We start from the raw sequence: 26,638 nt of genomic DNA, 5'->3' as shown, positions 1-26,638 counted from the left end.
CCGACCCACGAGCACACGAAACATCCCCACGCTAACATTACATACTCTAGGTCAGGGAGGGTGTTATAACACTTACGGCATGGTGCAAGACACCGGAGCCTCCAGCTGTACCGCCTCCAGCGCCATCTAGCGGCGGGTGGCAAAACGACGAATTACGTTGCGAATCCCAATCCCCCTCGGAAGCGGCGATTTCGCAACTCGCGCCTCTCGCAACCGGACCGAACAAAGAGGCCCGTTCCGAGCAGAAACCGCGGATGTCCCTATGTTACGCAACAGGAGTTACGCTGTCGGGGCGGAGTGCCCGCGGAAGAAAAGGGGAAATTACTACCTTGCTCGCGCGTAATCAAATCAGGGTTCATCATCCCTTTCAGGCCCGTAAAATCGGTGGGCTTGTCCCGCGCTCTATTATGCCGCGCTAGGGAGAAACGCCGTATCATCATTCGAATGTTGCCAAGTTTACTCTCAATAAGTACTCATTTTCAAGGAACGTTATGAGTGTTTTTCAATTAAATCTTCTGGGTAACGTTGCATGATGTCAACGATCATGGTGTCAACAAACCTAAAATATGATTATGGAGTCAACAATTGTTGACGTCGTGCTCAGGCAGTAAAACGCAAAAATGGGCTCTGATCACGGTGTCAACAAACAAAAAAATATCTTCCTTATAAGTAAAATTAAAAATTTGAGTGCACAGGAGAGGTCTGGGTCGCGTATGGTCGGTTAGATTAGGTTAGAACACAAGAAAAACAAGACTTGAAAGTTGAAAGTTGTAATAGGGGGAAGTTTTAAGTTTTGTTGACGTCGTGATCGTTGACACCGTGATCATCTTTCATAGGAGTCAGAATTTTTTTATTTTTGGATGACCATTGAGTCGACAAAAACTTAGAAAAACTGTTTGTTGTCACCGTAATCGTTGACACCATGCTACGTAATAATTTTCCGACGCTTTAAAGTAAATTGTGAACGAAATTCTCTGAAAAATTGGACGGAAAGTATTCGTAAGTTCTCTCGAAAATTCGTGATTTGGAATAGGAGATTTGGCAACGCCCTATGGTCCACACGTCGTTTTTCCTCGGTCATGCCCGCAAGATTGCAGTCGAGAAGAGGGCCTACCGGCACAATTAAAACAAATTAGTCGAGCTCGTCCCAAAGTATACATTCTGATCGATCGGATCTTTTCTTCCAGGTTGGCGCCCCCCGCCCCTTCTCCTCTTTTTTATTTACGCATTGTCTTTAATTAAACTCCGCGCCCTTAATTTTATTCCGCTCTGAAGGGGTCGCGCGCGCGTAGTTTTAAGGATCTTGTTTTTTTTTTTATTCTGGTCGTCCTTTGTCACTTTCCTTTCTCGCGTTTGTTTCAAATTAATCTCTCGTAACCGGGTATTGAATTACTTTTCCCAGCCGCCTCGACAGTGTTGCCGCTCCCTCGCGAGGACCCCGGGTTTTCCGTATTTTTCCCCGGCGATTTCGCAACGCCGCCGTCTTTTTTACTCGTCTTTTAATTTGCAATTCCGTCTTCGGGAGATTCTGCAACCCGAGTTGTCATGTCGCCGAGAGCTCTCTGAAAGGCTCGAGTAACCTCCCCCCGGAGGATTGTTGTAAGAGAGTTGTTTCGTGTTCCCAGAAATTAGCTACTATTGTCGGTACGAAAACGTTCACTCGCGATGTATCCGATTGCGCCCTGTTTGTTCTCGATAACAAAGCTGAGTCGATGCTATGCTATGTTGTAAGAAAGAAGAAGGGTTTTTTATTGACTGAGGGCAACACTCACACTGCCGTGATAGCTAGGAGAATAGTAAGGGTCAAATAGACCACTAGACAAGGTACGAATTTCAGCATTCTGACTCATGTTTCTTAACCAAAATTTTACGCAAAACACGATGCGCACAACAAAAATTACCGAAATCAACTCCTTACAAAGATATTTAATGATTCCTGATGCGTGAATTCAAACCACCCGCTCATTAAAACTCAATGCTCTACGTGATTCACGTCGCGCGCTAAAAGTTACCATGGCACTCATTGCGATATGAAAATCTGACAACCTTAATCTTGACTCTTTGGCTCAGCTGTAGCAAATTGCTGATAGTTTGATCAACACATGGTGGGAAATGAACATTGCTGGATTGAGAAGCTTGCTGCAACCGTTGTAGTGCGCGATTTGATTCACGTAGAGCTTTGAGTTTCTTGTGAGCGGGCAGTTCAAATTCCTCGTTAACAAAGTGAAATACAAACGTTAATATCTTCGTTAGGAGTTGGTTTCAGTAATTGTCGTTGTGCGAATCGTGTTTTAAGTAAAATTCTGGTTAAGAAACTTGTATCAGATTGCTGAAATTCGTACCTTGTCTAGTGGTCCATTGTCGAAATCGAGTTTCCCTCAAAATTCGCCTGATCTCTTTTAGATGAAACAGCCAAATTCATCTTAGGTAACTGTCTAAAAAGGAAACATATGAGAAAGCCGTAAGTGCGAAAAAAATGACGTAGTTTCAGGCAGGACAGCAGTAAGTGACAAAATTCCTCCGGAGAGTCAATGAAAACAATGCTTTCAAGTGAAGTGCCGCCCTCTTATGTCAATTTCTAACCTGAAACTGTTTGTTGCGTCCAAAACGCGACCACGAAAGCTTGCAGAAGATAGCACTCACGGCTGTCTTGCCTAACATGAAAATGAATAATACCATTTTGATGTACTTGAAAAAAAATCGGTCGGTTTTCAACCATCCAAAAGATTTCTAGGAGTCTTCTGAATGATTAGTGGCGATTTGACTAAGAATGGAGACCTCTTTCAAGAAAAGTTTCCGGTCGGACACCCCTAAGCCCGTTTTCTCAATACTTCATTTTTGCACTTACTGCTTTCTCCGCCATCACGGCAGCACAGTCGTTCCTTAAAGAGCCAGTCGGTCTGCGTTTTGCAATTAGGAACTATTATTTCTCGCGTTTCCCAGTATTCTCTGAGATAAGAGAAGGAATACTGATCCTGTAGAGATTAAGTTGGTCAAGTCATGAAATTTTGAGAGTTCAGTATCCCTCCTGTTCGTGAAGGGCTCAAAAGTATTTTAAAAGCTCAGACTCCTGCGAACTTTCGCGGAAGGTCAAAGTTTAATGCATAAAGTTTTTGATATTCATCGAAATCATTCTTGTATGAATTGACCTCAACTCGTCATGGCTGAACGCTCAAGAAGGTCTGAATTTTTTTCCAAAGAGCTGATACCTATGATTATTGTCACGAGCAAAGGATATTATAAACATGCATTTGAAAAGTATGCATTTTTATTCCCTTTTTCGATATGATGTCAAGACATATAGTTCTACCTACCTTTGGAAGTACATTTTTTTTTCTCCGTATTTTTAAAATGAAGCTCTGCAGTTTGTCAACGAGGCATCGTTTCTGTAAAGAGGCGGTGCTGGTGTTGCATCTTTGCGTCAATATTGATATAGCGGTGCGGCGAAACGTTCCGACGAGGAGAGAAGACAAGAAGGAACTTAATTTCTCAGGGAAAGAACCCTGTCTCTTGAATAGAAGGATATATTTTTGAAGAGCGTAGTAATTGCCTTCTCTTTTTCTGCTAGAATTCCTCTAGCTACCTTCTCCTTTTATGATTGAATTTTTCTAGCCTGCCAGGCATGTATTCGGACACTCTCCGACATAATGTACCTGCAATTTCCCATACTTCGTGTATGTGTACGATGTAAGTAAAACCCGTCCAAACAGCAACTTTCTTCGTTCAATATTAGCCGAGAAATCGCCCTTAGAAAATCCGGGTTTTTGACGTCATCCACCGCGGCAATGGCACCCTTGCTTTCTTCCACCTTGCTTTCGTCCGAGTTTCACGTTGAGTAACTGGTGCAAATGTGCGGAACACTGACTGAGGAAAGCAAGGTGGAAGGAACCAAGGGTGCCATTACCACGGTGGATGACGTCACAAACCGAATTTTTCAAAGCGTGATATCTCGGTTACTGTTGAACGTAGAACGTTGCTGTTTGGACAAATCTTATGATTTTTAGCTGATTTACAAGAATCAAACATCAAATCTATTCTAAGACCGGCGCAACTGATCCATTGCAATTTACCTTGATTGATCGTTTAATTGTGAGTTTCGAAGTTGATAATTTTAATATGAAAATACTGATTGATTCCCTGAATTAAGGAATGAACCCAACCGACGTGAAAATACTGATTAATTCCCTTCTCTTTGCAGGGATTTGGTGAGACGAGTGACGTGGGAACGTTCTGTTGCCTCGTCAACACAACTGTTGGGGCACTCTTGTCCAGGCCCGCCACCGTAAGGGTCACTGGTAAGTCTCAATTTACTTATTATTGATTTATTTTTATTCATCCAATTGGATCTCTTGGTCCACTATTTCCCTGTGAAATCACATCCTAAGCTTTAAAGTAATCTCTCAAAATTCAGACCGTAGTGGAGGGAGCATCCCACTCCACGTTGTGATTTCACCTCTAAATCTGGTCAAACTATCCATGCGCAGATAAGGATCCTGTGCATCAAGTGGATCACCATTTTGTCCGGAGAGTCAAAGCCCAGAACACCGGAATCCCTGCTAATGTATGTCAGTGCCTGAAGAGTTTGACGAGATATAGAGGTGGACTCTGAATGTAGTGTGGGTTATCCGTGCCCTCTCCATTCCGACCTCAATTTAGCTTTTTTGAACTTAGGAGTTGATTTCAAAGAAAATCAGTGGCACTGCGTTGACTCCAGGGTTGCCACAGTCAGGGGAAATGTCAGGGAAAATTTGTTTAATCACCTTCATTTACTTTCTAGAATGGGTTTGAGATTTTGAACAAGAAATTTTGCCTTAAAACTATTTTCAATTATCCCTTCTTAACCATCCGTCACATCTTCAATTTTCAGGGAATTTCACCAAAATTTGTCAAGGAAATCAGGGAAATGTCAGGGAATTTCATTTTCCAAAGTCTGTGGCAACCCTGACTCTTGGGAAATTTTCCGTAAGAAAATGTACTTTAGCCAAAAATCCCTCACACGTGCTCTGCGAACTCTATTCTCACTCTGCAGGCTGATTATTGAAATTGATAGACAAAGCGGTAGACAAAAAAGACATCGGGAGTATATAGCGATCCTATTGGTTGAAATGGGTGATTGCCACATACCAAGAGAGAAAATGATGTACACTGGAAAAAAAACCACATTGGATCTAGAGTCCAGACTCTTAAAAACATCGACAAGAAAAAATACTCTTGATTCAATCAGATTCAAGCTCGAATCAAGAACCAAGCCTCTTAATTTGAGCGGATTTCCTTTTGATTTAAGTTTAAATCTGATTGAGTCAAGAGTCCTTTTTCTTTTCAATGTTTTCAAGAATCTGGACTCTAGATCCAATGTGTTTTTTTTCTAGTCTATACTAACCAAAGGGTCTCTCGTGTCTCGTGGGTTGCCGTTAGTTAGTCCATTGTCTACCTCCCTTGTCCATTTCAACCACGCGTTCCACCAATAGTATCCCTTCATATCATATTTGTCCTCTTTGTCTATAGCTTTGTCTACGGATTTCAAAAATCAGCCCGCTGGAACATTTATCCAGCCGTGGGGGCAAAATGAAACTCCCTCACTTATTGGAGCGGCGGAATTGAGCCTTTCGGCGGATGCGGGATGGCGGTATTTCCTAACGTACGCGATTCTTTCGATCGATTCGTTGATGTAATATCTGAAAAGTATCCACAACTATATTGACATCGTCCCCGAATTTCGTCACGGTGGTCGCAGCTGCGAATGACTCAATCTGCTCTCCTCGCTTCGAGTGGTGCGAGTTGAGTTGTGGCTGTGACGACGGCGATTTTTTGCGTTCGTGCGAAGTGAGCGCGCGTGATGCTTCGACCAATCGCCCGAACACGAACACGATCCTGCCGTGCCGAGGAAGAACGCCGTATGAGCCATCGTGCGTTGCGAAATTTCCTCCGACAAATCTCGAATTTTCAGGAAAACTTGTTAATATTTCCCATCCGATTTTTCGGGAGATCTCATCGAAGATGTTGCTTGTGCGAGGAATTTGCGATTTGACCATTGATTTATATGTAAAAGTTCGCGAGAAACACGATGGTGCCACTGGTTTTCTCTGAAATCAACTCCCAAGCTCAAAAAAAGCTCTCAAGTTGAGGCCAAAATAGAGGGGATATCCCACCCTACCCTGAGAGTCCATCTCTCCATTAAAACAAACTAACTCTCCATGCAAAGATAGGGAGCAAATACATTAGCAGTGATGCCGTGTTTTCAGTTTTGGAGTCTCCAAAGAAAGTGGCAATCCTGCTAATGTATTTGCTCCCTATCTTTGCATGGAGAGTTTGTTTTGATGTAGAGGTGGACTCTCAGGGTAGCGTGGGATATCCCCTCCATTTTGGCCTCAAGTTGAGAGCTTTTTTTGAGCTTGGGAGATGATTTCAGAGAAAACCAGTGGCACCATCGTGTTCCTCGCGAACTTTTACATAAGACTGAATGGTCAAATCGAAAATCCCTCACACATGCAACATCTGTGTATATTTCCCATCCGATTTTTCGGAAGATCTCATCTCTAGTTCGATCTAAAAAGTCTTAAAATTCAAAGGGAAAATATTCATGACTTTTTTTAAAATAAATATTTTCTGAGAAGAAATTTGGCAACATTCGAATGCTCGTATAGCGTTTTTACTCAGCACGAGTGAAGTGAGCGCGCGTGGTGCTTCGACCAGTCGCCTGAACACGATTCTGCCGAATCCGTGTTGAGGAAGAACGCCGTATAAGCGATCAGGCGTTGCCAAATTTCCTCCGACAAATCTCGAATTTTCAGAGGAATTTGTGAATATTTCTCCTCCAATTTTTCGGAGGATTTCGTTCGCGGTTTGATCTAAAAAGTCTTGAAATTTCAAGGGAAAATATTCATAACTTTTTTTCTTTTTTTTAAAATTAGGGTTGCTACAGTCAGGGAATATTGGACAAATTGGGAAATGTCAGGGAATTTTTAAAAGTCAGGGAAAATTACGAAGGTGTCGGGGAAAAGTTTTTAATAGCTTTCTTGAGTGGATTTGACGTTAAGTACAACACATTTTGCCTGGAAACGATTTCAAATTATGTTTTTTGGCCATGAGGTTTATCCTCAATTGTCAGGGAATCTCACTCGAAAGTGTCAGGGAAATCAGGGAAATGTCTGTTAATTTGATTTTCTAAATTTTGTGGCAACCCTGTAAAATAAATATTTTCTGAGAGGAAATTTAGCAACATTCGAATGCTCCTATGGCGTTTTTACTCAGCACGCGCAGGATTCGTGCCCAAAATCGTCGTCGCTCTTGTGATGTAAGCTCTATTCTCACATGAGACCTGGAAAGCGTAGAGCCTTACGGAGAGCAGGGCTCGTGTGGCAATCAAGGTAAGCTCTTACGTCAGATGGACAACGAAAATGATGAGTTCGATAACTCTTTTTCACCTTCTTTCCTCTGACGTCTTGATTCTCGGAGAATGTACGGTACGGTCCGTTGGTTATTGCGTGTTTATCGTGATTCGACATCCATTAGACCGACACCGAATAGGTCACTAAACCTCGTGTGTTTTTTTTAATATTCTGAAAGTCCCCGGTGAGCAGATTACGTGGTGATTTATTGCGTATTTTTGGAGCTGATTCCTGGACAAGCCCGATTTTAAAAAGTTCCGAGACTCGAAGGAAATTTAAACGCGCCGCAATGGCGGGAAAATGGTGGAAGTGCCGTACTGCGGTAGTCAAATCCCTACCTCCTCACGTTTCGTTTTGAGAAACATCATTGGGAAATTAGAGGAGATAGCGATTTGACTGCCGCACGCCCGCACGGTAGATCGAGACAATTAGAGAAGTCGGACATGAATTTTATTATAACTGCAAATTTGGACGTTTATTTCGTCACATTTGAAATTTCAAGGGGTGCTTTGGGAAAAAATTTCACGAGGAAACCAATGGAACCACTTCTAAAACCTCGAAGTTTTGTATAAACGGACCTGTAAGTGTTTAAAGTTTCCAACATTTGTCGGACCTTTCCTAGCAGTATCCGAATTTCACAGGCACCAAAGCGCCAAATGCGCCTAAGAAATCGGTCATGGCGCCTAAAAAATGAAGGCTCTGCGCCAACGTGGCCCCTAAAAATTGCCCGAAAAAAATCCCCATTTTGCTGTTTGGTGATATTTCGAAATTTCCCCCAAGTTTTGTAACTGAAACATCTTGCGTCTATCTTTCCACAGAATGCGCCGTGACATATAGACAAGAAGTCAATCTGGCCCCTTAAAAATCTTCAATGTTTCAGTATAGAAATAAATAAGAATTTAATAATTTTAAATATTAGACACTTTTTAAAGCATAGCTTGTAACTATGCAAAAGTAACCAGTTTTACTGAGGTTTTGGACTAAATAAAATAAAATTTGGTAGTTTACACTAGTTACACAGATTAGATTTCACTAGAATAAAAAGTCAATTTGGCTCCTAAAAAATCTTCAATGGCCCCTGAAAATCATACTTGATGCGCCACATGGCTCCTGAAACTCAAAGGTGAGTTTCGAACACTGTTTCCTAATGACTCGATCCACTGTGCACCGCCTGGCGGAGCCCAGGTATTTAGACAAATAAAAATCAAGCTAATTAAATCAGCGGACCGATGCGATCCTGGACGACGCGGCGCGCGGGGAATGAGAAAAACCTACGCGATCGCGAAACAAAGAAACGCGAAAAGTCCGAAACTGAGGGAGGAGGGAGGGGATTACATAAACGGCGAGTCAAGGATAGAGAAGAGAAGGGCGTAAAGGACACCCCGGGCAGGGGCGAGGGCGAGGGGGTTGCGAAAATATTCGCGAATCGCGGATCGGATCGCCGCGCTGCCGACCGGACCGGCCGCCAAGCCGAAAATCGCGAAAGCAGGATAGGAAACATGTCTTCACTGAGCGCTTAGCGCCAGGTCCGGGCCGCAAGCGAGGCAAATGTAGATTGTAGAGTCCCTTTATACTGAGAGTCAAGACAGTGTGAATCCATTTCTGATTGGTTCCCGTATTTTAGGCCTTCACAGTGTCACAAACGGGAATAAAGATTAAATTTTCACCGATTGCAAAGATTATAATCTGGAATGGACCAGGGAATTACGGGTTCGGCAAGGAACAAACGGAATGAGAGAAGGAACGGAGAAAGGAGTTTGAGAATGGGCCGATCAAAGATTACGAAAAACGTTCAATTTCTGTAATCTTTATTCCCGTTTGTGGCTCCATGAGGGGGTGTTGTCTTGACTCTCAGTATAAAGGGACTCTAGGCAAATGGAAGTGGTCGACTGGCTGACCGCAATGTAGTTACATACATTCTTTCGTCCAGAAAAACACGAATTAAAGTAATTTATACCGATTTTAGAGTTACTCCCGAGTCCGAGGAATCGAAATATAGTCAAATCCGACTACTTTTTGCCACTACTATTTCAGGCTCATTTCACAAACGACATAAGGGCCATGAGCTCTGATTTGCAGGTAGGTGATTTCATGGATGAGCTAAGAATAGTAGCTCCTGATTTCAAAATGTAGTTCAGTTGGACTCGTATGAAGAGTCTAAGTTGAACCGGTCTCACCTTCTAATTGGACCACATTTTGCAATTTGGAACTATAATTCCTGGCTTAGTTTCGAAAAAACGTACGTGCCGTTGGTTTTCCAATGCACATAAGTGCTTTTACGGATGAGTCAGAAATGGTAGTTCCTAATGGCAAAATTTAGTCCAAGTGGATTTCATTTTGCAATAAGGAACTACAATTTCTGGCTCGTTCTTAGAAAAACCCATCTGCAGAGGGAAAAATGAAAATAACTCATCGATAAATTGTCTATGTTCCTAGAAAAGGTGTAGAAGCAGGATATGTTTTCGGGAGGCTCTTTCGATGAGAAATCATCAATTTTCTTGTCTAGTGCCGCATTATAGGTATAACCAGTGAAACTCCATCCCATGGTTGCAAAATTGATTCTAAAAATAATGATTCACCAGGATATGGCTGTGCAATATCTTCAACAAGGATTTCGCTAATTTTTTAGTGTGAATAGAAGAAAAATCAGTGGAATTCCTAGCGAAGAATTCTGAAAAGTTTCCCAGTAAAGATTCTATGCACGAGTGAAAATTGTGCGACTTTGAGTTGCGTTTAATGCGAGAAAAGCAAAATTGACGCAGCTCTAATCAGTTTGACAACGCTGACTCAACGATCGCTTCAACGAATGGTAAAGTTCACTCGTTTTAATTGAGCAGTCCGCGAGAATGGGCAGTTTTCTTCTCCATTCAGGCACGCTGATGCAGCATAGTTGCCGTGTCGTTGAGAAAAACAACTGATAAAAAGTCAATTCCTGTGTATTTTTAGGATGCATAAGCCTGATTAAGCAACATCGGCTCGCTGGTTTCGGAATGGGCTGCTTAGTTGCCAGGCTCTCATCACCAATAGCCACCTTCGCGCTTAGAATGACGTTATTTGTGAATTTTTTTATTTAAAGAGTAGGCGAATTTTTGCGACCAAGTATGATACAGGGTTTCTACAGGCAGAGGAAACCTGGAAATGTCAAGGAAAATGACGTAAGTATCAGGGGAAAATTGATAAGTCAACTTCATTTGCTTTCGAGAATGGGTTTTAGTGTTCCGAACAACGAATTTCTCCTGAAAACTATTCCGAATTATGTCTTTTAAACCATCTGGCATGTTTTCAATTGTCAGGGAATCTTTAAAAAATGTATCCGGGAAATCAGGGATTTGTCAGGAAATTTCATTTCCCAAATTCTGTGGCAACTCTGAATTGATGTGACTGTAGAAACCGGCGTAAACCCAGGATGAAATTCCCTTCGGAGGAAGTTTTGATTCCAACCCATCAGCAGCAGTGCTCCTATAGTGTTCCCCGTTTTTTAATTCATTTTCCTAGAAGGTGAATCCGTAGCCGAACTGTTAAAATTTAGGGGTGCAAAATGTTCATGAACCAACGAACGATCGATCGTTTACGAACTGCGTAGGCAGTGGGAAAATTGCGTAGACTATAACCTTGAATAATATACTATAACCTATAACTATAACCTTGACGTTATAAAATTGACTACTTTTTAATCGAAATGCGCTCAATGTTTGCGCACACCTTCCGAAATTGTGGATGGGCACAACATTTCCAAATAGCGTATCCGTCTCGGGGAGATGGCGCTATGCTTGAAGTATCCCTACAGTTTTGCAGGCGCTTTCCGCGATCATTCTTCGCGCGAAGCTCAAAGATTCGGATATTTTCTTCCGGGAGATGATGTCCCTTTTCACAGATCCGGTTACAAAGCAAAAACACTTTCTCACATATCCTTAATCTCTAATAATGAAAAAGAGCTTGGCCTCTTTTCCGACGACTCAGAGATTTCAACGCAGAGTAGAAAAGTTGAATGGAACGAAACCGGTGATACAACTATTTCGACTTTCAAGTAGGTAAAATTGCGTATCCACGAAATGAAGGCGAACGTGAATTCTTCTCGGCTGACTAAGGAACTTCAACGCCAGAGTAGGAATGTTGGACGGGCTGAATTACGTGATGCAACTATTTCCCTTTCCAAGAAAATAAAATTCCATAGCCACAAAACGAGGGAAAACATGGTGCGTGGTGTTCTATATCATCCGAACTATTCGCTTCGTCGAACATAAATTTCAAGTCAAGCGCCCGGTTCATGTATGTGACCGAACTCATGAGGTTAAAAGAACTGATGTAGTTTGAGGTGTAAGCAACGTGCAACACCCTTTTTTTCTATCTTTTTTAATTTTTTCATAAATATCAGATCAATCGGTACATCGCAAAGCACGCCACGTTATTGCTGAGAGATTCAATTTTATAAAGAAGAAGGGAAAAAACAGATGCTTTTTAATCGCGAGAATTCGCCTATTCCGGCAACTGTACGGATTCCACTGGTGAATCCGAAGCCGGTCGTTGAACACCAGCAACCGGTTACACCGATGGCATCGATGCCACCGGATCGCGCGAGGAAATCGGCGGATCCGGAACGGGGGTCGCGAGGATTTCCGCGGCAGTCTGGCAGCTATGCAAACCGCAAAGCGTCGTTTTTATCGGAGCATTAACATAATTTCACCCGGGATCGAGCCGAGCTAATCATTCTAATGGAATCGAAGACTATCGGGTAGTAGTGTCTTGGCTCCTTACTTTCTAAGCGCTCTAATTAACTGCGGGCAATCATATCGGCGTAAAATAATTTTTTTTTTTTTTTTTTTTTTTTTTTTTTTTTTACCATGAGAAAATAAAGCCACGGTTATGGAAGAATTGACAGGAGGGTTCCCAGACGTTTACACAAAAAATATTCTGGTCTTATCCGGACCACATTTTTCAATTATGAACTACAATTTCTGGCTTGCTTTAGAAATAACGTATGTCCCATTAATTTCCCTATGCAGATAGGTTGTTTTATGTAAGAGCCAGAAGTTGTAGCTTACGGCAGAATGCAGTTTAACTTGAAAATGAGATTGAGTCAACTTAACAGCAGACTCTACACTGAAAAAAAAAAAAAAAAAAAAAAGAAAAAAAAAAACATTCTCGAGATATTATTTCGACAGAAAGCGTCGTTTCTTAGGTTTCTTGTGTTTGAGTTAAAACCGTACGGATTACGGATTTAACTTGGAGTCAGTTCAGTTGAAGAAACGTTGTTTTGTTAACATTTTTTAACTGTAACTCAAAGTTAAAAAATCGATTTTGTTGCCGCACCGATTAAAATTCGCATCCCTAGCGCGAAGCGCGGCTGCTGGGTTGGGCCACGTAGCGTCGCAGCGCCCATGGAGGGCCCCCCTCCCTTCAATACCAAAAATCCCGTGGCAAAGTGCGTTCACGTCTCGCCTTTTTTTTTCGGATTTTAAATTTTTAAACGTTCCGAGGAACGGACTCGTGACGGACGGTCACGATTTCGGCGGGCGATTTTTAAAATTCCGCGCTCGTCGAGAGATTCTTCGGGGGATGGCGCCGGGTCCCCTCCTCCCCCCCCCCCCCCTCCCGGGTCCGATCAATAAAAAGAGAGCTCCCAAGGTCTCCTTTTACGACTCTGTCGGAGCACAAAGGAGCGTGGAATTTTATTCGGAACCCATCCAAAAAAAGTGACGTAAGTTTTACGACTCGAGACTCGGAGAAAAATTTCGGGCCTCCGGACTACCGTGCTAAGGGAAAACGCTGTATGCACCTTTGAAAGTCGCCACATTTTCAGCGATAAAATATTTATTTTTGAGGGAAGTTACGAGTATTTCTCGTTTGAATTTTCAGGTAATTTAGATAAAATTGCAGGTGCAATTCTGTGAAAAATTAGGAGAAAAATGTTCGTAGGTTTCCCGGAAAATTCGTCTTTCGTCGAGGAAAATTTGGTAGCGTCGCAAGGCTCATACGGTGTTCATCCTTAGTACGGCAGCAAAGTCCCGGGACTGTACTGCCGTGCTAAGGAAGAACGCCGTATTTTGCCTTCAGGCGTTGCCAAATTTCCCCTGATAAAACACGAATTTCCTGGTAAATTTATGAACATTTTCCTCCCGATTTTTCAGATAATTTTGTTCGCAATTTCACCCAAAGTTCCTGAAAATTTCAAGGAAAAACATCCATAGCTTTCCTCAAAAATGAACATTTTATCAAAGGAAATTTGGCAACTCTCGAATGTTCATGCGGCTTTCTTCCTTAGCAAGGCAGAGTAGATCCGCGGCCGTGCTCGCTCAAAACATGGTATGGACATTCGAGCGCTGCCGATTTTCTCCTGTTCAAGAGCGGATTTTCCGGACAACTTATGAACTTCTCTTTTTGAATTTTTCGGAAAAATTCCTACGCGATTGGATCTGGTGCCTCCGAAAATTTCAAGGATAAAAATACATAAATTTTGACAAAAATAAATTATTTATTATCAGATGTGTAGCAACATCTGAGTTGGTTTACGATGTTTTCCCGCAGCTTGGTGGTTTAGTTCGCAGTCGTATGCACGTGTCTCAGAGCTTTTAAGGACGTGGTTTTCGGCAGTGGGAGACGGTTGATTTTATGTTGCCGTGCTACGGAAGTCACCAGTACGTGAGATACATTCGGTTTTTCAACTTTTCGAGGGGAACGAAAAGAAGTACCTAAAGGGGAGACCAACACTGCCATGCTAAGAAAAAACGCCTCATGTTTCCAAATTCTTCCCCAAAACAATTTTATTTTCTATGAAAGTTACGAATATCTTCCTAGAATGGAGATGTTGCATGTGTGAGAGATTTGCGATTTGACCATTGATTCTTAAGTAAAAGTTTGAGAGAAACACGATGGTGCCACTGGTTTTCTCTGAAATCATCTCCCAAGCTCAAAAAAAAGCTCTCAAAGTGAGGCCAAAATGGAGGGGATATCCCGCCCTACCCTGAAAGTCCACCTCTACATCAAAACAAACTCTCCATGCAAAGATAGGGCGCAAATACATTAGCAGGGTTGCCGTGTTTTCAGTTTTGGAGTCCTCAAATGAAGTGGCAGCCCTGTCAATGTATTTGCTCCCTATCTTTGCATGGAGAGTTTGTTTTGATGTAGAAGTGGACTCTCAGGGTAGGGCGGGATATCCCCTCCATTTTGGCCTCAACTTGAGAGCTTTTTTTGAGCTTGGGAGTTGATTTCAGAGAAAACCAGTGGCACCATCGTGTTTCTCGCGATCTTTTACACAAGAATCAACAGTCAAATCGCAAATTCCTCACACATGCAACACCTCCATTGTCATTCACTGTCGATCAAATGGACGTATTTGTGCTAAAAGAAACTATGTTACAAGCAAACCCTATGCCGATAGTTCATAAATACGTCCAAATCACGGTCAAAATTCTCTGAAAAATCGGAGGAAAAATATTCACAAATATGTCGGAAAATTCTTGGTTTGTCGAAGGTTTGAGAACGTCCGGAGGCTCATGCAACCTTCCCCTGTAGCACGGCTGAACAGTTAATCAGAGTTATTCCTGGCCGGAATAAGGTAAGGGTCTGACCAAGGTCGACTTATTTCCTGAATTCGATGAAATTTCAAAGGAGCCTTGACAAAATTCATTTAGGTTGCTATTGAAAGAACACACGTCCGTCACCAGAAAAAAAAAAAAAAAAAAAAAAAAAAACTCATAGGATCTAGAGTCCAGCCTCTTGAAAACATTGACAAGAAAAAGGACTCTCGATTCAATCAGATTTAAGCTTAAATCATAAGGGAATCCGCTCAAATTAAGAGGCTTGGTTCTTGATTTAAGCTTAAATCTGATTGAATCGAGAGTCCTTTTTACTGTCGATATTTTTGAGAGTCTGGACTCTAGATCCAATGTGTTTTTTTTTTTTTTTTTTTTTTTTTTTTTTTTTTTTTTTTTTTCCAGTGGTATGATTTCCTGAGATCATCATGTCAACGCCCTCGGAAGATGGTATTTGACTTTTTCCTCGTTTGGAGGGAATGCGAGCACTATTGGAAAAATTCTCGGGCTGGTGTTTGCATTTACGCCGATTTCGGAGAGGAGGTTGACCGCGTGCACTTGGCTGACTGCACAAGAACGAGGAAAATGTACCGTGTAAACATTTGTTCACATTTTGAGGACGAACCGAGTTAATTAACTCAAATGGGTTGATTAAAATGAGATCCCAACTTGGATGCCTTTCCTCGTTTCCTAGACGAATGAACGTAGAAAAATCAGACAAATTTTGGACAAAAATCGTGCCGGTATATTCTTGCAAAAAATTGAAATTTTAAGTCCATTTTGCAACCTTGAAATGTGGTAACGCTTCTTCTGGAAGCGACGAATTGTTGTACAGTGTCTCTCAAGTAAACCCGGGGAGGTAGAGGAAAACTTCGGATATTCATCACACTCGAAAAAAAAACAAAAAACACATTGGATCTAGAGTCCAGACTCTTGAAAACATTCAGAAGAAAACGGACTCTTGATTCAATCAGATTTAAGCTTAAATCAAAAGGAAATCCGCTCAAATTAAGAGACTTGGTTCTTGATTTAAGCAAACATCCGATTGAATCAAGAGTATTTTTTCTTGTCGATGTTTTGAAGAGTCTGGACTCTAGATTCAACGTGTCTTTATTTTCCAGTGCAGGATATTATTATGATCAAGATTTCTAACACCGTGACTTACTGAGAAAATTTTGAATATTTTTCTGCAAATGTTTAAGAAAGTTTTGTTCGCAATTTAATCTAAAATTTCTGAAATTTTTCAGCGTAAATATATGCATACCTTTCCCCAAAAATACATGCGTTATCCGCGGGGAAACCTGGCAATTCTCGAATGTTCATATGCCGTTTTTCTTTAAGGCACGCCGCGGCATACCTGAACGCGGGAATCCGGGCCCTGATCCTTAGGGGGGAGGGAGGGGGGGGGGGGTCGAATAAATCATTTCGCCACCGCGCGCGTGACTTCAATTTCGGATCCTGCCGCTGCGCCGTGAACGTGACCGAAAAACGCGCCCGGCCCGAGAAAAGTCAGCCTCTGACGTAAGGACGTATCTGGATTTCCGCATGAGCCATAAAAACATGGATTTACATGTGATACAGGGCTCACGTGGAAATCAAGATACGTCCTTACGCCGGAAAGGCGATGATACGTCCTAATTCCGCCGCAGAGTGACAAAATTTGGGGGATTTTAAAAGCTTTTAAACGGACCGAGTTCATCATAAAGGAACCAACCCACATCAATTTGAAACTGAGAAAATGAGATTTGAAGGCATAACTGCTGTGCTGAGGAAAAACGCCGTATGAGCCTTCAGACGTTGTTATATTTCCTTCAAGGAAAACCAAATTTACTGAGAAAATTGTAAAGATTTTTCCTCAAATTTTTCAGTCAATTTTCTTCACGATTTAATCTAGAACGTCTAACAATTTCAAGGAAAAATATGCGTAACTTTCCTCGAAAATACATGTTTTATTTACAGGGTGTGTACAAGTCCAGAATTTCCAGAAAATCTTAAAATAGTACTGATTTTTTAAGGGCGGTCCGGAAGCACTGAAATAGTGCGGAATTCTGCTAGAAGGTCCGGAATTTTTTCATCTTTTTGTCACTTTTGCCACAATTTGAGCGGGAAATTCAAATTTTTGAAATTTTCCGAAGTTCGCCAATTGGAGATACTGAAAAAGTACTGAATTTTTCTGTTGAGGTGGTACTGAATTCCTTGGGAATGCACTGAAAAAGCACTGTAAAAGTACTGATTTTTGGCCAACCTGTTTTAGTAGACACTCTGATTCGGGAAAATTTACTGGGGAAAAAAACACACACACACACACACACACACACATTGGATCCAAAGTCCAGACTCTTAAAAACATCGAAAAGAAAAAGTACTCTTGATTCAATCAGAATCTAGCTTAAATCAAGAACCAAGCCTCTTAATTTAAGCGGATTTCGTTTTGATTCAAGCAAAAATCCGGTGGAATCAAGAGTATTTTTTCTTGTCGATGTTTTCAAGAGTCTGGACTCTAGATCCAATGTGTTTTTTTTTTCCAGTGTTCGGCAACTATCGGATGTTCATACGATATTTTTCCTTAAAACGGCAGTATGAGGAGTTATCGAGCATGACTTTTCCTCTTACAATTAGATGCTACCCACGATTCCCAGAAAACGACATCTGTGGTGAAGAGCGAACCCTAGCCACCCCCTCCCCGCCTCCCGAGGTGGAATTTCAATTAATTCAATTGCGTTGCGCGCTTCTTCCACTCTTCGTGTGGATAGCGAAGGCTGCGCCATGTATAAATCAATTAAATTTTAAACGAATTCGCACGATATCACTTCGAACCGTGTCTGGCGCTGCGCTGAGGAGTTGACGTAGGTTCTGCCGTGATAGCGAAGAGAGCAGTACTCCCATGCTTATAAGAAAAACGTCTTATAAGCCTTCACACGTTGCCAAATTTCCTTCGATAAAGAAGAAAATACTGGAAAATTTGTGAATATTTTTTCCAAAACTTACAGACGATGGAGATGTTGCATGTGTGAGGAATTTGCGATTTGACCGTTGATTCTTACGTAAAAGTTTGCGAGAAACACGATGGTCTCACTGGTTTTTTTCTGAAATCAACTCCCAAGCTCAAAAAAAGCTCTCAAGTTGAGGCCAAAATGGAGGGGATATCCCACGCTATCCGGAGAGTCCACCTCTACATCAAGACAAACTCTCCATGCCAAGATAGGGAGAAAATACATTAGCAGTGATGCCGTGTTTTCAGTTTTGGAGTCCCCAAATAGGGTGGCAGCCCTGTCAATGTATTTGCTCCCTATCTTTGCATGGAGAGTTTGTCTTGATGTAGAGGTGGACCCTCAGGATAGCGTGGGATATCCCTGGCCATTTTGGCCTCAACTTGAGAGCTTTTTTTGAGCTTGGGAGTTGATTTCAGGGAAAACCAGTTGCACAATCGTGTTTCTCGCCAATTTTTACATAAAAATCAACGGTCAAATCGCGAATTCCTCACACGTGCAACATCTCCATTCGTTGAGGATCGGGATCGGGGTTTTCTCCGGGGGTTGGACCCTTGGACCGTGGCTGGAGCGTGGGCTGTAATGAGCGCGTCGCGAGGAGTGGGCCTTTGAAAATTCGCGAGCGTGACCGTAATTTGCGGAGTTGCTCACTAAGCAAGTCATCAAGCGGGGTAGCGGTGCGAGATGGGAATAACTTGCGGTTTTCGACTCGCGTTCGCACCAGTGGCGTGGCGTGAATTGCGATGTATCGATTGTTATGCCATTTAAACCTATGGAAAAGTATCGATAGACAGGGTGTTCGCAGCGAACACCTTAATAATCGATTCTTTACCACAGGTTTAAATGGCAGAACAATCGATATATCTCAATTTACGCCACGCCACTGATTCGCACCCGGCATTCTGTGTCGACAGAGAAGGAAAGGATGCAAGCCATCGAAAAACGCAGGTCGTGAGTCGGACCGCGTTAAGCAGAAAGGAACCAAACCACATCAGCTATTACCAAAGGATGTGCCCCATTAAGGAGGGTATTTTGGCCCCTAACATTGGTCGAAAATTGAAACAGCTCAGAATAATGTCATGTATGGTCAAATCGACTCTTAATCATCTACCCTGTGTAGTGAGAACTTGTCCTTATTTGAGGTGTTTTTGAAAGGTTTTTGCCTGTTTTACCAGCGCAAAGTAGTGAAGTTTTGCAGTTTTCTCGAATATTTGCTCATTTCCGGTCCTAAATTAGATTGTTTATGCATGAGCACATGCGACTCAGGGCCGGATTAAGGGGGCGGCCACATGGGCCCCGGCCCATGGCGGCAAATTTAGGGGGCGGGAAATGCTGTAATTTTTTCAAATGTAGGTGTCAAGAAAAAAAAAATTGAATTAGAAAAAAAAAATCACAAACGAGGAAAGGCGAAAAAATCTCTCATATTCTGAGAGTTAAAGTATAGTAATTTCTAATTTGTTCGTCTTTCAGTGATACAGAGACAGCGCCTTTCATTAGTCTAGTTTAGAGAGAAACCAAACACACAATTTGGCCTGGAGCGACACGGTGCAGAGAGCAATGATGGCGAGGACTTGAGATGGAAAGGAGAGGCCCTATTGGCGCACCGGTCAGCATGAAACACATATTAGCGCCTACTAGACTCCATGAATACTTCACGCATTGCGTCAAACGTAGTGCGGTCAGCAGCGATTGGCGTGAAACTGATAGTGCCTACAAGACTGCATGAATACTTCACGCATTGCGTCAAAAACAGTGCGGTCACTTGGTCAGCAGCCGCAGTCAGCGTGAAACGCATAGCGCCTACAAGACTGTAGGGATACTTCACGCATTGCGCATCACTTGTCAGGTCCCATCAAAACTTCTCCGCCTAGGTACATAACGTCACTTTGTATGTGCGGCCGGCGACCCCTTCTCCTGCTGTGAGACTTTGAGTGTTTAAAAGAAGTTTCCATGTGACAAATTCATGTGAATGTCAGGAATTTTCGTCGATCAGGAAAAAGCCTTGAAATTATGAGGGAAGTATAGAAAGTCTGACACACAATTGGACGTATTTCTGTCAAACGGAACTATGTGCATTATGACGTGAGCCCTGTAATGCATGCATTCTTATGAGCCTGAGGGCTCATGTCTTAATGCACATAGTTCCGTTTGATGGAAATACGTCCAATTAGATTTTCGTCCTTGAGGAATCTCGTCCAAGGAGCTTTTTATCGACCCATGTTTTCGGTAAGTTAAAAATATCCGGAATCTCAACGCGCAAAAATCAAGAGATTTTCGTATCGTACAGGAAAAATGAGTCGAATTTTAGGATTTACCGAAATGTACACATATTTGTCACCTCGCTATGTCATTAGCAGTCCTTTTCTCGCGTGCTTTCGGTCTTACCGCATATTTCTCCGAAAAATGAGGAAAAAATACCGTGAATTGTCGGATCTAAAAGCATTCCGCAAAGTACGTCGGTCTCCGTGCAAGGAACTCGTTCCAAGTTGCACATCGGTAACGGTGTCAGCAGTGGCGTGGCGTGCTTTGCGATGTATCGATCGATCTGCCATTTAAACCCATGGAAAAGGATCGATAATCAGGGTGTTCGTAACGAACATTTTAATAATCGATTCTTTACTATAGCTTAAATGGGGAGATATCGATAATCGATTGTTCACGCCACGCCACTGGGTGTCGGATTAATTGCGTGATCCATTAGCTGGTTTTATTCGGTTTCAGTGGAGAGAGAAGTATTAAATGCAGTTCTCGCATTAAGAATCATTATCCTTAGACCGCATTCCTGGAGGATTTTCAGATCTTAAAATTTTCGTAGGGTTCATCGCTGGCAAATTGACGTGTCTAGAAATTTTGTTCTGCGCGGTCGGAACTGAGGCATGAGGCACCCCCCAGGTGGTCCATCTGCCTTCACGAAGGAGATACGGAAAATTCGCTTGTTTCAACCAAGTTTACGTGTAAGAAACCAAACTCAGAACATCTGTAAGGCGTCGTTGTTTATCTATTCTCGTTTTTATCTCCTATATTACACAAGTTCTTGAGAAGTAAGAGGAATGTTACGTAAGGAAATCCGAAATATGTTAACTTCTGAAGGCTCATACGGCGTTTTTCCTAGAGTCCCTTGATACTGAGAGTCAAGACAATGCGAATCCATTTTCTATTGGTTCCCGTATTTTAGGCCTTCACAGTGTCATAAAAGGGAATAAAGATTACATTTTCACCGATTGCAAAGATAATGATCTGATATGGACCGGGGAATTTCGGGTTCGGCAAGGAACAAACGGAATGAGGGAAGGAACGGAGAAAGGAATTTGAGAATGGGCCGATCAAAGATTACAAAAAACGTTCAATTTCTGTAATCTTTATTCCCGTTTGTGACTCCATGAGGGGGTGTTGTCTTCACTCTCAGTATAAAGGGACTCTAGCCGAAAGCATGGAAGACACCATAAGGGTCGTATTTACACTGCCGTGATATCCAAGAGAGCAGTTTTACCCTTAAAAAACCACAAAAATTCAATTATTTTTCAAAAAACTCAAACCTTCTATTTCAAATTGGCTTAAAACCCATCAGGCAGTACCTGAGTACCCTACTACAATCTACGATTTCAATTTTTGATTTTGAATGGAAATCGTACTTCGAAATCTTCATTTTATCATCAAATTCGATATTTTGGAGTCCGCAATTTGGCAACGCTGCCGCGGGGGCAACAAATTTTGTATGGGCATGAAAATTTCTGAACAGTCACATCTAATACCAGGTGAAAGCATACTAAAAATTCAGATCGGTCAAGGCAAGGATGAGGGAGAGGGGGTTTAAATTGTCGCCCCAAGGCCAATTTTGCTATTTTACCCCTAAAGAACCACCAATATGCGATTATTTTTCCTGTAATCTCTCTTCCAGTTTGTGACTCCATGAGGGGGTGTTGTCTTAACTCTCAGTTTAAAGGGACTCTAGTTTTTCCTTAGCGCGGCAGCATTGTGGCATCCAATCTCTTTGCCGCTCGACAGCACTGGGATCCCGGCGAACAGTGTCTCTTCACAACGAAGTTGTCAGATTTTATGTGGATATTTTGCATAGGTTTAAACGGGGAAATATGCGGATTTTGCAGCACCATCCGGCAACAATATTTCATAATTAGAGGACAGCCGGGCGCCCGGCTGTTATGCCGGCTAATTAATGAGCCGAATCAAAACTTCCTCGTGAAGTCGCGCGGGGGCGGAGGACAACCGTGACCTAGGTCATTCCCATCCGCTCTGAATCGGGCTCATCCAGCCCGCGACGTTGCCTCGTCTCGAAAAAATAATCGTTTTCCCTTTTGAGTTTCACTCGGATACGGGAGTTTTCCGTGCAATTTGGCAACTCCGTGCGGTTGCCTGACGCCGGCGCCTCGGCCCTCGGTGTGGTCGGAACACTCGCGAAAGTTCGCGTAGGATTTTCGAATTTTCTCGTCATCGATTCGTTTTTTCTCTCAGAAGGAGCGTATCTCCATTTCGACGTTGCCGAATTTCCCCCCGCGAATTGCACTTTAACTGGGAGGATTTTGGGAATTTCTAATTGAAAATCTCACTGATTTTTCTTTCAATCTCAGGCAAAAATCGGACAAATTTTCAACAAAATCTTTTAAAACATTGAATTTTTTGAGTAAATTTTGCAACCTTGGAATGGAGATACGTTCTTTCCTCCGTTTGGAAAACGACGAATTGCGAAATTTCCGAAATCTCTCTCTAGAATGGTTTTTGGATTCATAATTTCACGTGGCTATAAAACGAAAATGCTCTCCAGGTCTTCTAGAAAAGGTCTTCTGAATTGAGATGACGATGCTGTTAGATTTCATCCGATGATATTGAAAATGAAATTGTCCTCACTCATGTTGAACTGACTTAGAGTTTATCTCATTGCCTTGCTAATTTAAATTGTTTTTTCTGTTGCAGGTGAGTGTGCTTTTTTGTAACAATACAGTACATTACAAACATACTTTTTTGATAAATTCTACTCCGTGGTACACGTAAGTTGCGTCTATTTTGAAGCTACTGTAGGAAGTACACACTTGTGCTTTTACCGTGTGCAATTTTATACACGGCATTTCTACTCTGTTGGCTGTATCTCAACTATGGAACAGACCTACAGTAGACTCTGGATTATCCGGATCGATATTGCAACCCTGTAACTACGTACGCAATCCGATAAGTGAGCGGATCCGCGGAGAAGCGGTCGCAAGGCATATTGGCGCCTGCAAGGCTGAAGGAATACTTTACGCATTGCGCCAAACAGTGAGGTCGGCGTGGAACGCATTAGCGCCTACTAGATTGCATGAATACTTCTTGCATTACGCCAAACGCAGTGCAGTCGGTTAGTTAGCCTAAAACGCACATTAGCGGCTACAAGACTGCATGAATACTTCATGCATTGCGCGCTTTAATCGTTGTATTGTAATTTATCGTTGTCGGCTACCATTCACAATCACCATTGAGTCGTTCAGTTTGGCGTTAACCTTTTAAATTCGTGTTGGTATGTACATGATGTATACATAATAAGAATACTGTGGTGTTGGTTGGTGGTGTTTGTGTTTACTATTATTATCCGGATCGGGTCCGGCACCAATTAATCCGGATAATCGAGAGTCTACTGTACTCGACAAAAAGTCATTCGACCGGCTATAAATTCTGTCCTGCTAAGGAAGAACGCCGTATGAACATTCGAGAGTTGACAAATTTCCCTTTATTAAACGTGTATTTTTGACGCAATTTAAGCATATTTTCTCTTGAAATTTTCAGATACTTAGATTACTTTGCGTGAAAATCGTCTGAAATTTTTGGGGAAAAAGGTTAATAACTCTCCCCGTAAATTCGGTTTTTTTTTTTTTTTTTAATTTATTGACATAGTTCGATATACATAAACGTCACAACTATCGAAACAGAGTCATATTGGTATCTATTGACATGAATTAAGATTAGGATAAAGTTATAAATCATGGTGAACGTAAAATAGATAGTCATATCTATTATTCTGAATTAAGGTATGTAATACCATAATCGTTATTTAGCTTATTGTTAGATTAAGTGAGTTATGAACATGTAAATATAGAAGGATATAATGATTAAATTCGGTTTTTATCGAAGGAAATTTGGCAGCTCTTGAATGTTCATACGGTGATTTTCCTTAGCACGGCAGACTGCCGTGCTAAGGAAGAACGCCGTATGAGCCTTCAGACTTTGCCAAGTTTCCTTCGATAAAAACCGAATTTACTAGAAAATTTGTGTATATTTTTCCCCCCAAATTTCAGACAATTTTGTACGCAATTAAATCTAAAATAATCCGAAACTTTCAAAGAAAAAGGTGCATGAATGTCGTCAAAAATGCAAGTTTTATCGAGGGAGATTTGGCAACTCTCGAATGTTCATACGGCGTTCTTCCTTAGCACGGCAGAATTGATAGCGGCAATCTCGGAACATAGTGCTTATTATTTCGTTTCATCATCAAAAAGAGCGATTTTTCATTTTTCGGTCGTCGGGTCTCATTGTGCGTCCGTGCGAATTTCGCGGCCTCCGCGGCTGGATTTCACGCTCCACTTGCGGGATTGCGCCCAGGTGCCGCTTCGGGGAGGTCGTGAACTCCACCGAGTTGACACCGGGAGAAAAGTGGGAGCAATGATTTCACGAGCCGAGAAGTGCGTTCATTTTGCACGGATCTCAGGCTCAGCTCTCGACGTCAAGTGACGTGCTCCATGTTGTAATGAGGTTTTGAGTGGGTTCAACCAGGAGCAGCCTGTATACTGCCGTGCTAAGGAAGAACGCCGTATGAGCCTTCAGACGTTGCCATATTTCCCTCGATAGAAATAGAATTTACTAGGAAAATGGAGGTGTTGCATGTGTGAGGCATTTGCGATTTGACTGTTGATTCTTATGTAAAACTTCGCAAGAAACACGACGGTGCCACTGGTTTTCTCTGAAATCAACTCCCAAGCTCAAAAAAAGCTCTCAAGTTGAGGCCAAAATGGAGGGGATATCCCACGCTATCCTGAGAGTCCACCTCTACATCAAGACAAACTCTCCATGCAAAGATAGGGAGCAAATACATTAGCAGTGATGCCGTGTTTTCGGTTTTGGAGTCCCCAAATAGGGTGGCAGCCCTGTCAATGTATTTGCTCCCTATCTTTGCATGGAGAGTTTGTCTTGAGGTAGACGTGAACTCTCAGGATAGCGTGGGATATCCCCTCCATTTTGGCCTCAACTTGAGAGCTTTTTTTGAGCTTGGGAGTTGATTTCAGAGAAAACCAGTGGCGTCATCGTGTTTCTCGCGAACTTATACATAAGAATCAATTGTCAAATCGCAAATCCCTCACACATGCAACATCTCCATCGTGAATAATTTTCTTCAAAATTTTCAGACAATTTTGTACGCAATTTATTCTAAAATATGTGAAAATTTCAAGGAAAAATATGCATAACTTTTCTACATAATACATGTTTTACCCGGAAATTTGGCAACTCTCGAATGTTCATACGGCGTTCTTCCTTAGCACTGCAGTGTTCTACGTGAAATTTTGGCTTAGAAACATGTATCAGAATGCTCAACCTCGTACCTTGTCTAGCGGTCCATTTTAGCCCGATTTTACGTTTTTAATTCGTCTTTAGGATCCTTTGACTCCTATAACCTTCCCGGCCTCTCTTTGTTGGCAACACCCGAGTTGATTCCTCGAATTTCGGCGAAAATCCGCCGGGAAGAAAAACGCGAAAACAAATAAATAAGAAAATAATCCCACCTGCCCTCTCCACAACGAATCGGGGAATCAATCAAAGCGACTATAATTATGCCGATGATCGGCAAGATAGGGAATTTCGCAAGGTACCGCGAATAAATTATTCGCAAAATGTTTGCGAAATCCCGCGGATCTATCCATCGCTTCGCGCTCACGCCATCCTTTCGGCTGGAGGTTGCCAGGTTATCGGTTAGAATTTGGATATTTCATACGGGTTTAAATGGGCATAAGTGCACAATCTGGCAACGATGTTTCGGGTCCTCATCCGGATCCAAACAACGCACCAAAGGGTTGACCTCCAAGGATCTCTTCCTTGGTGCCCTTGTCAGATCGTTCGCCAATAGTCCAATTTAAGAAGGGGGAAAAGAAGGGCTTGCCAAGCATAATAGGAGCAATCTTATTTCTCCCCATTTTTTTTTTTTTTTTTTTTTTTTTTTTTTTTTTTTGAGTCTGTTCTAACATGTTCTGTGCGGAGACCACATCAAGGAAACACACTTTTCTACAGAGATGTAGCGTCGAGGGACAGATCCACTCTCTTGGTCTTTGAGAAGCTACATATCGGAATCTACAATTTGTTCTGTGAAACAGACCCATAATGTCCCATTTTGTGTGTATCGTATACTGAGGAACATGACATCTAATTTGTGAAGGGTCATTGAACATTCATACATAAAAAAAACAGGAAAACGGAGCTCGCTCATCGACATCGTATAGGGTATCTGATTCATTCAAGTCTAATTTTGACCCGAAGAATCTAATCGTAGATTATGGATTCGACGGTAAGCAGTGTTCGAAACTCACAGGCGCCAACGCGCCCAATGCGCCTAAGAAATCGGTCATGGCGCCTAAAAAATTAAGGCTATGCGCCAACGTGGCCCCTAAAAATTACCCCTCCCCCCACCTTCCAATCCTAAAATTTCTGTATGGCGATTTTTCGAAATTTTCCTCAAGTTACAGTTACAAGTTCTGTA

At 42.1% G+C, this 26,638-nt stretch overlaps 2 protein-coding genes across 10 annotated transcripts in view; one reads left to right on the top strand and one right to left on the bottom strand.

Moving 5' to 3' along the window:
* LOC140225471 (uncharacterized) overlaps positions 1-26,638 on the bottom strand; it is a 164,043-nt gene that overhangs the window by 58,881 nt on the left and 78,524 nt on the right. The window lies entirely within an intron of this gene.
* The window catches only part of LOC109032110 (protogenin B), a 272,437-nt gene that overhangs the window by 192,311 nt on the left and 53,488 nt on the right, over positions 1-26,638 (top strand). For both annotated transcript variants that reach the window (XM_072304518.1, XM_072304517.1), the window contains one exon: positions 4,199-4,295. In XM_072304518.1, the coding sequence (XP_072160619.1) occupies positions 4,199-4,295 (97 nt within the window). The remainder of the gene's footprint in view (positions 1-4,198; positions 4,296-26,638) is intronic.

This window comes from Bemisia tabaci, chromosome 9 (assembly GCF_918797505.1).
Source record: "Bemisia tabaci chromosome 9, PGI_BMITA_v3".
Taxonomy (NCBI): Eukaryota; Metazoa; Arthropoda; class Insecta; order Hemiptera; family Aleyrodidae; genus Bemisia; species Bemisia tabaci.
Note: the sequence above shows the minus strand (reverse complement) of the source record. Positions and strands in the feature narration are given on the sequence as shown.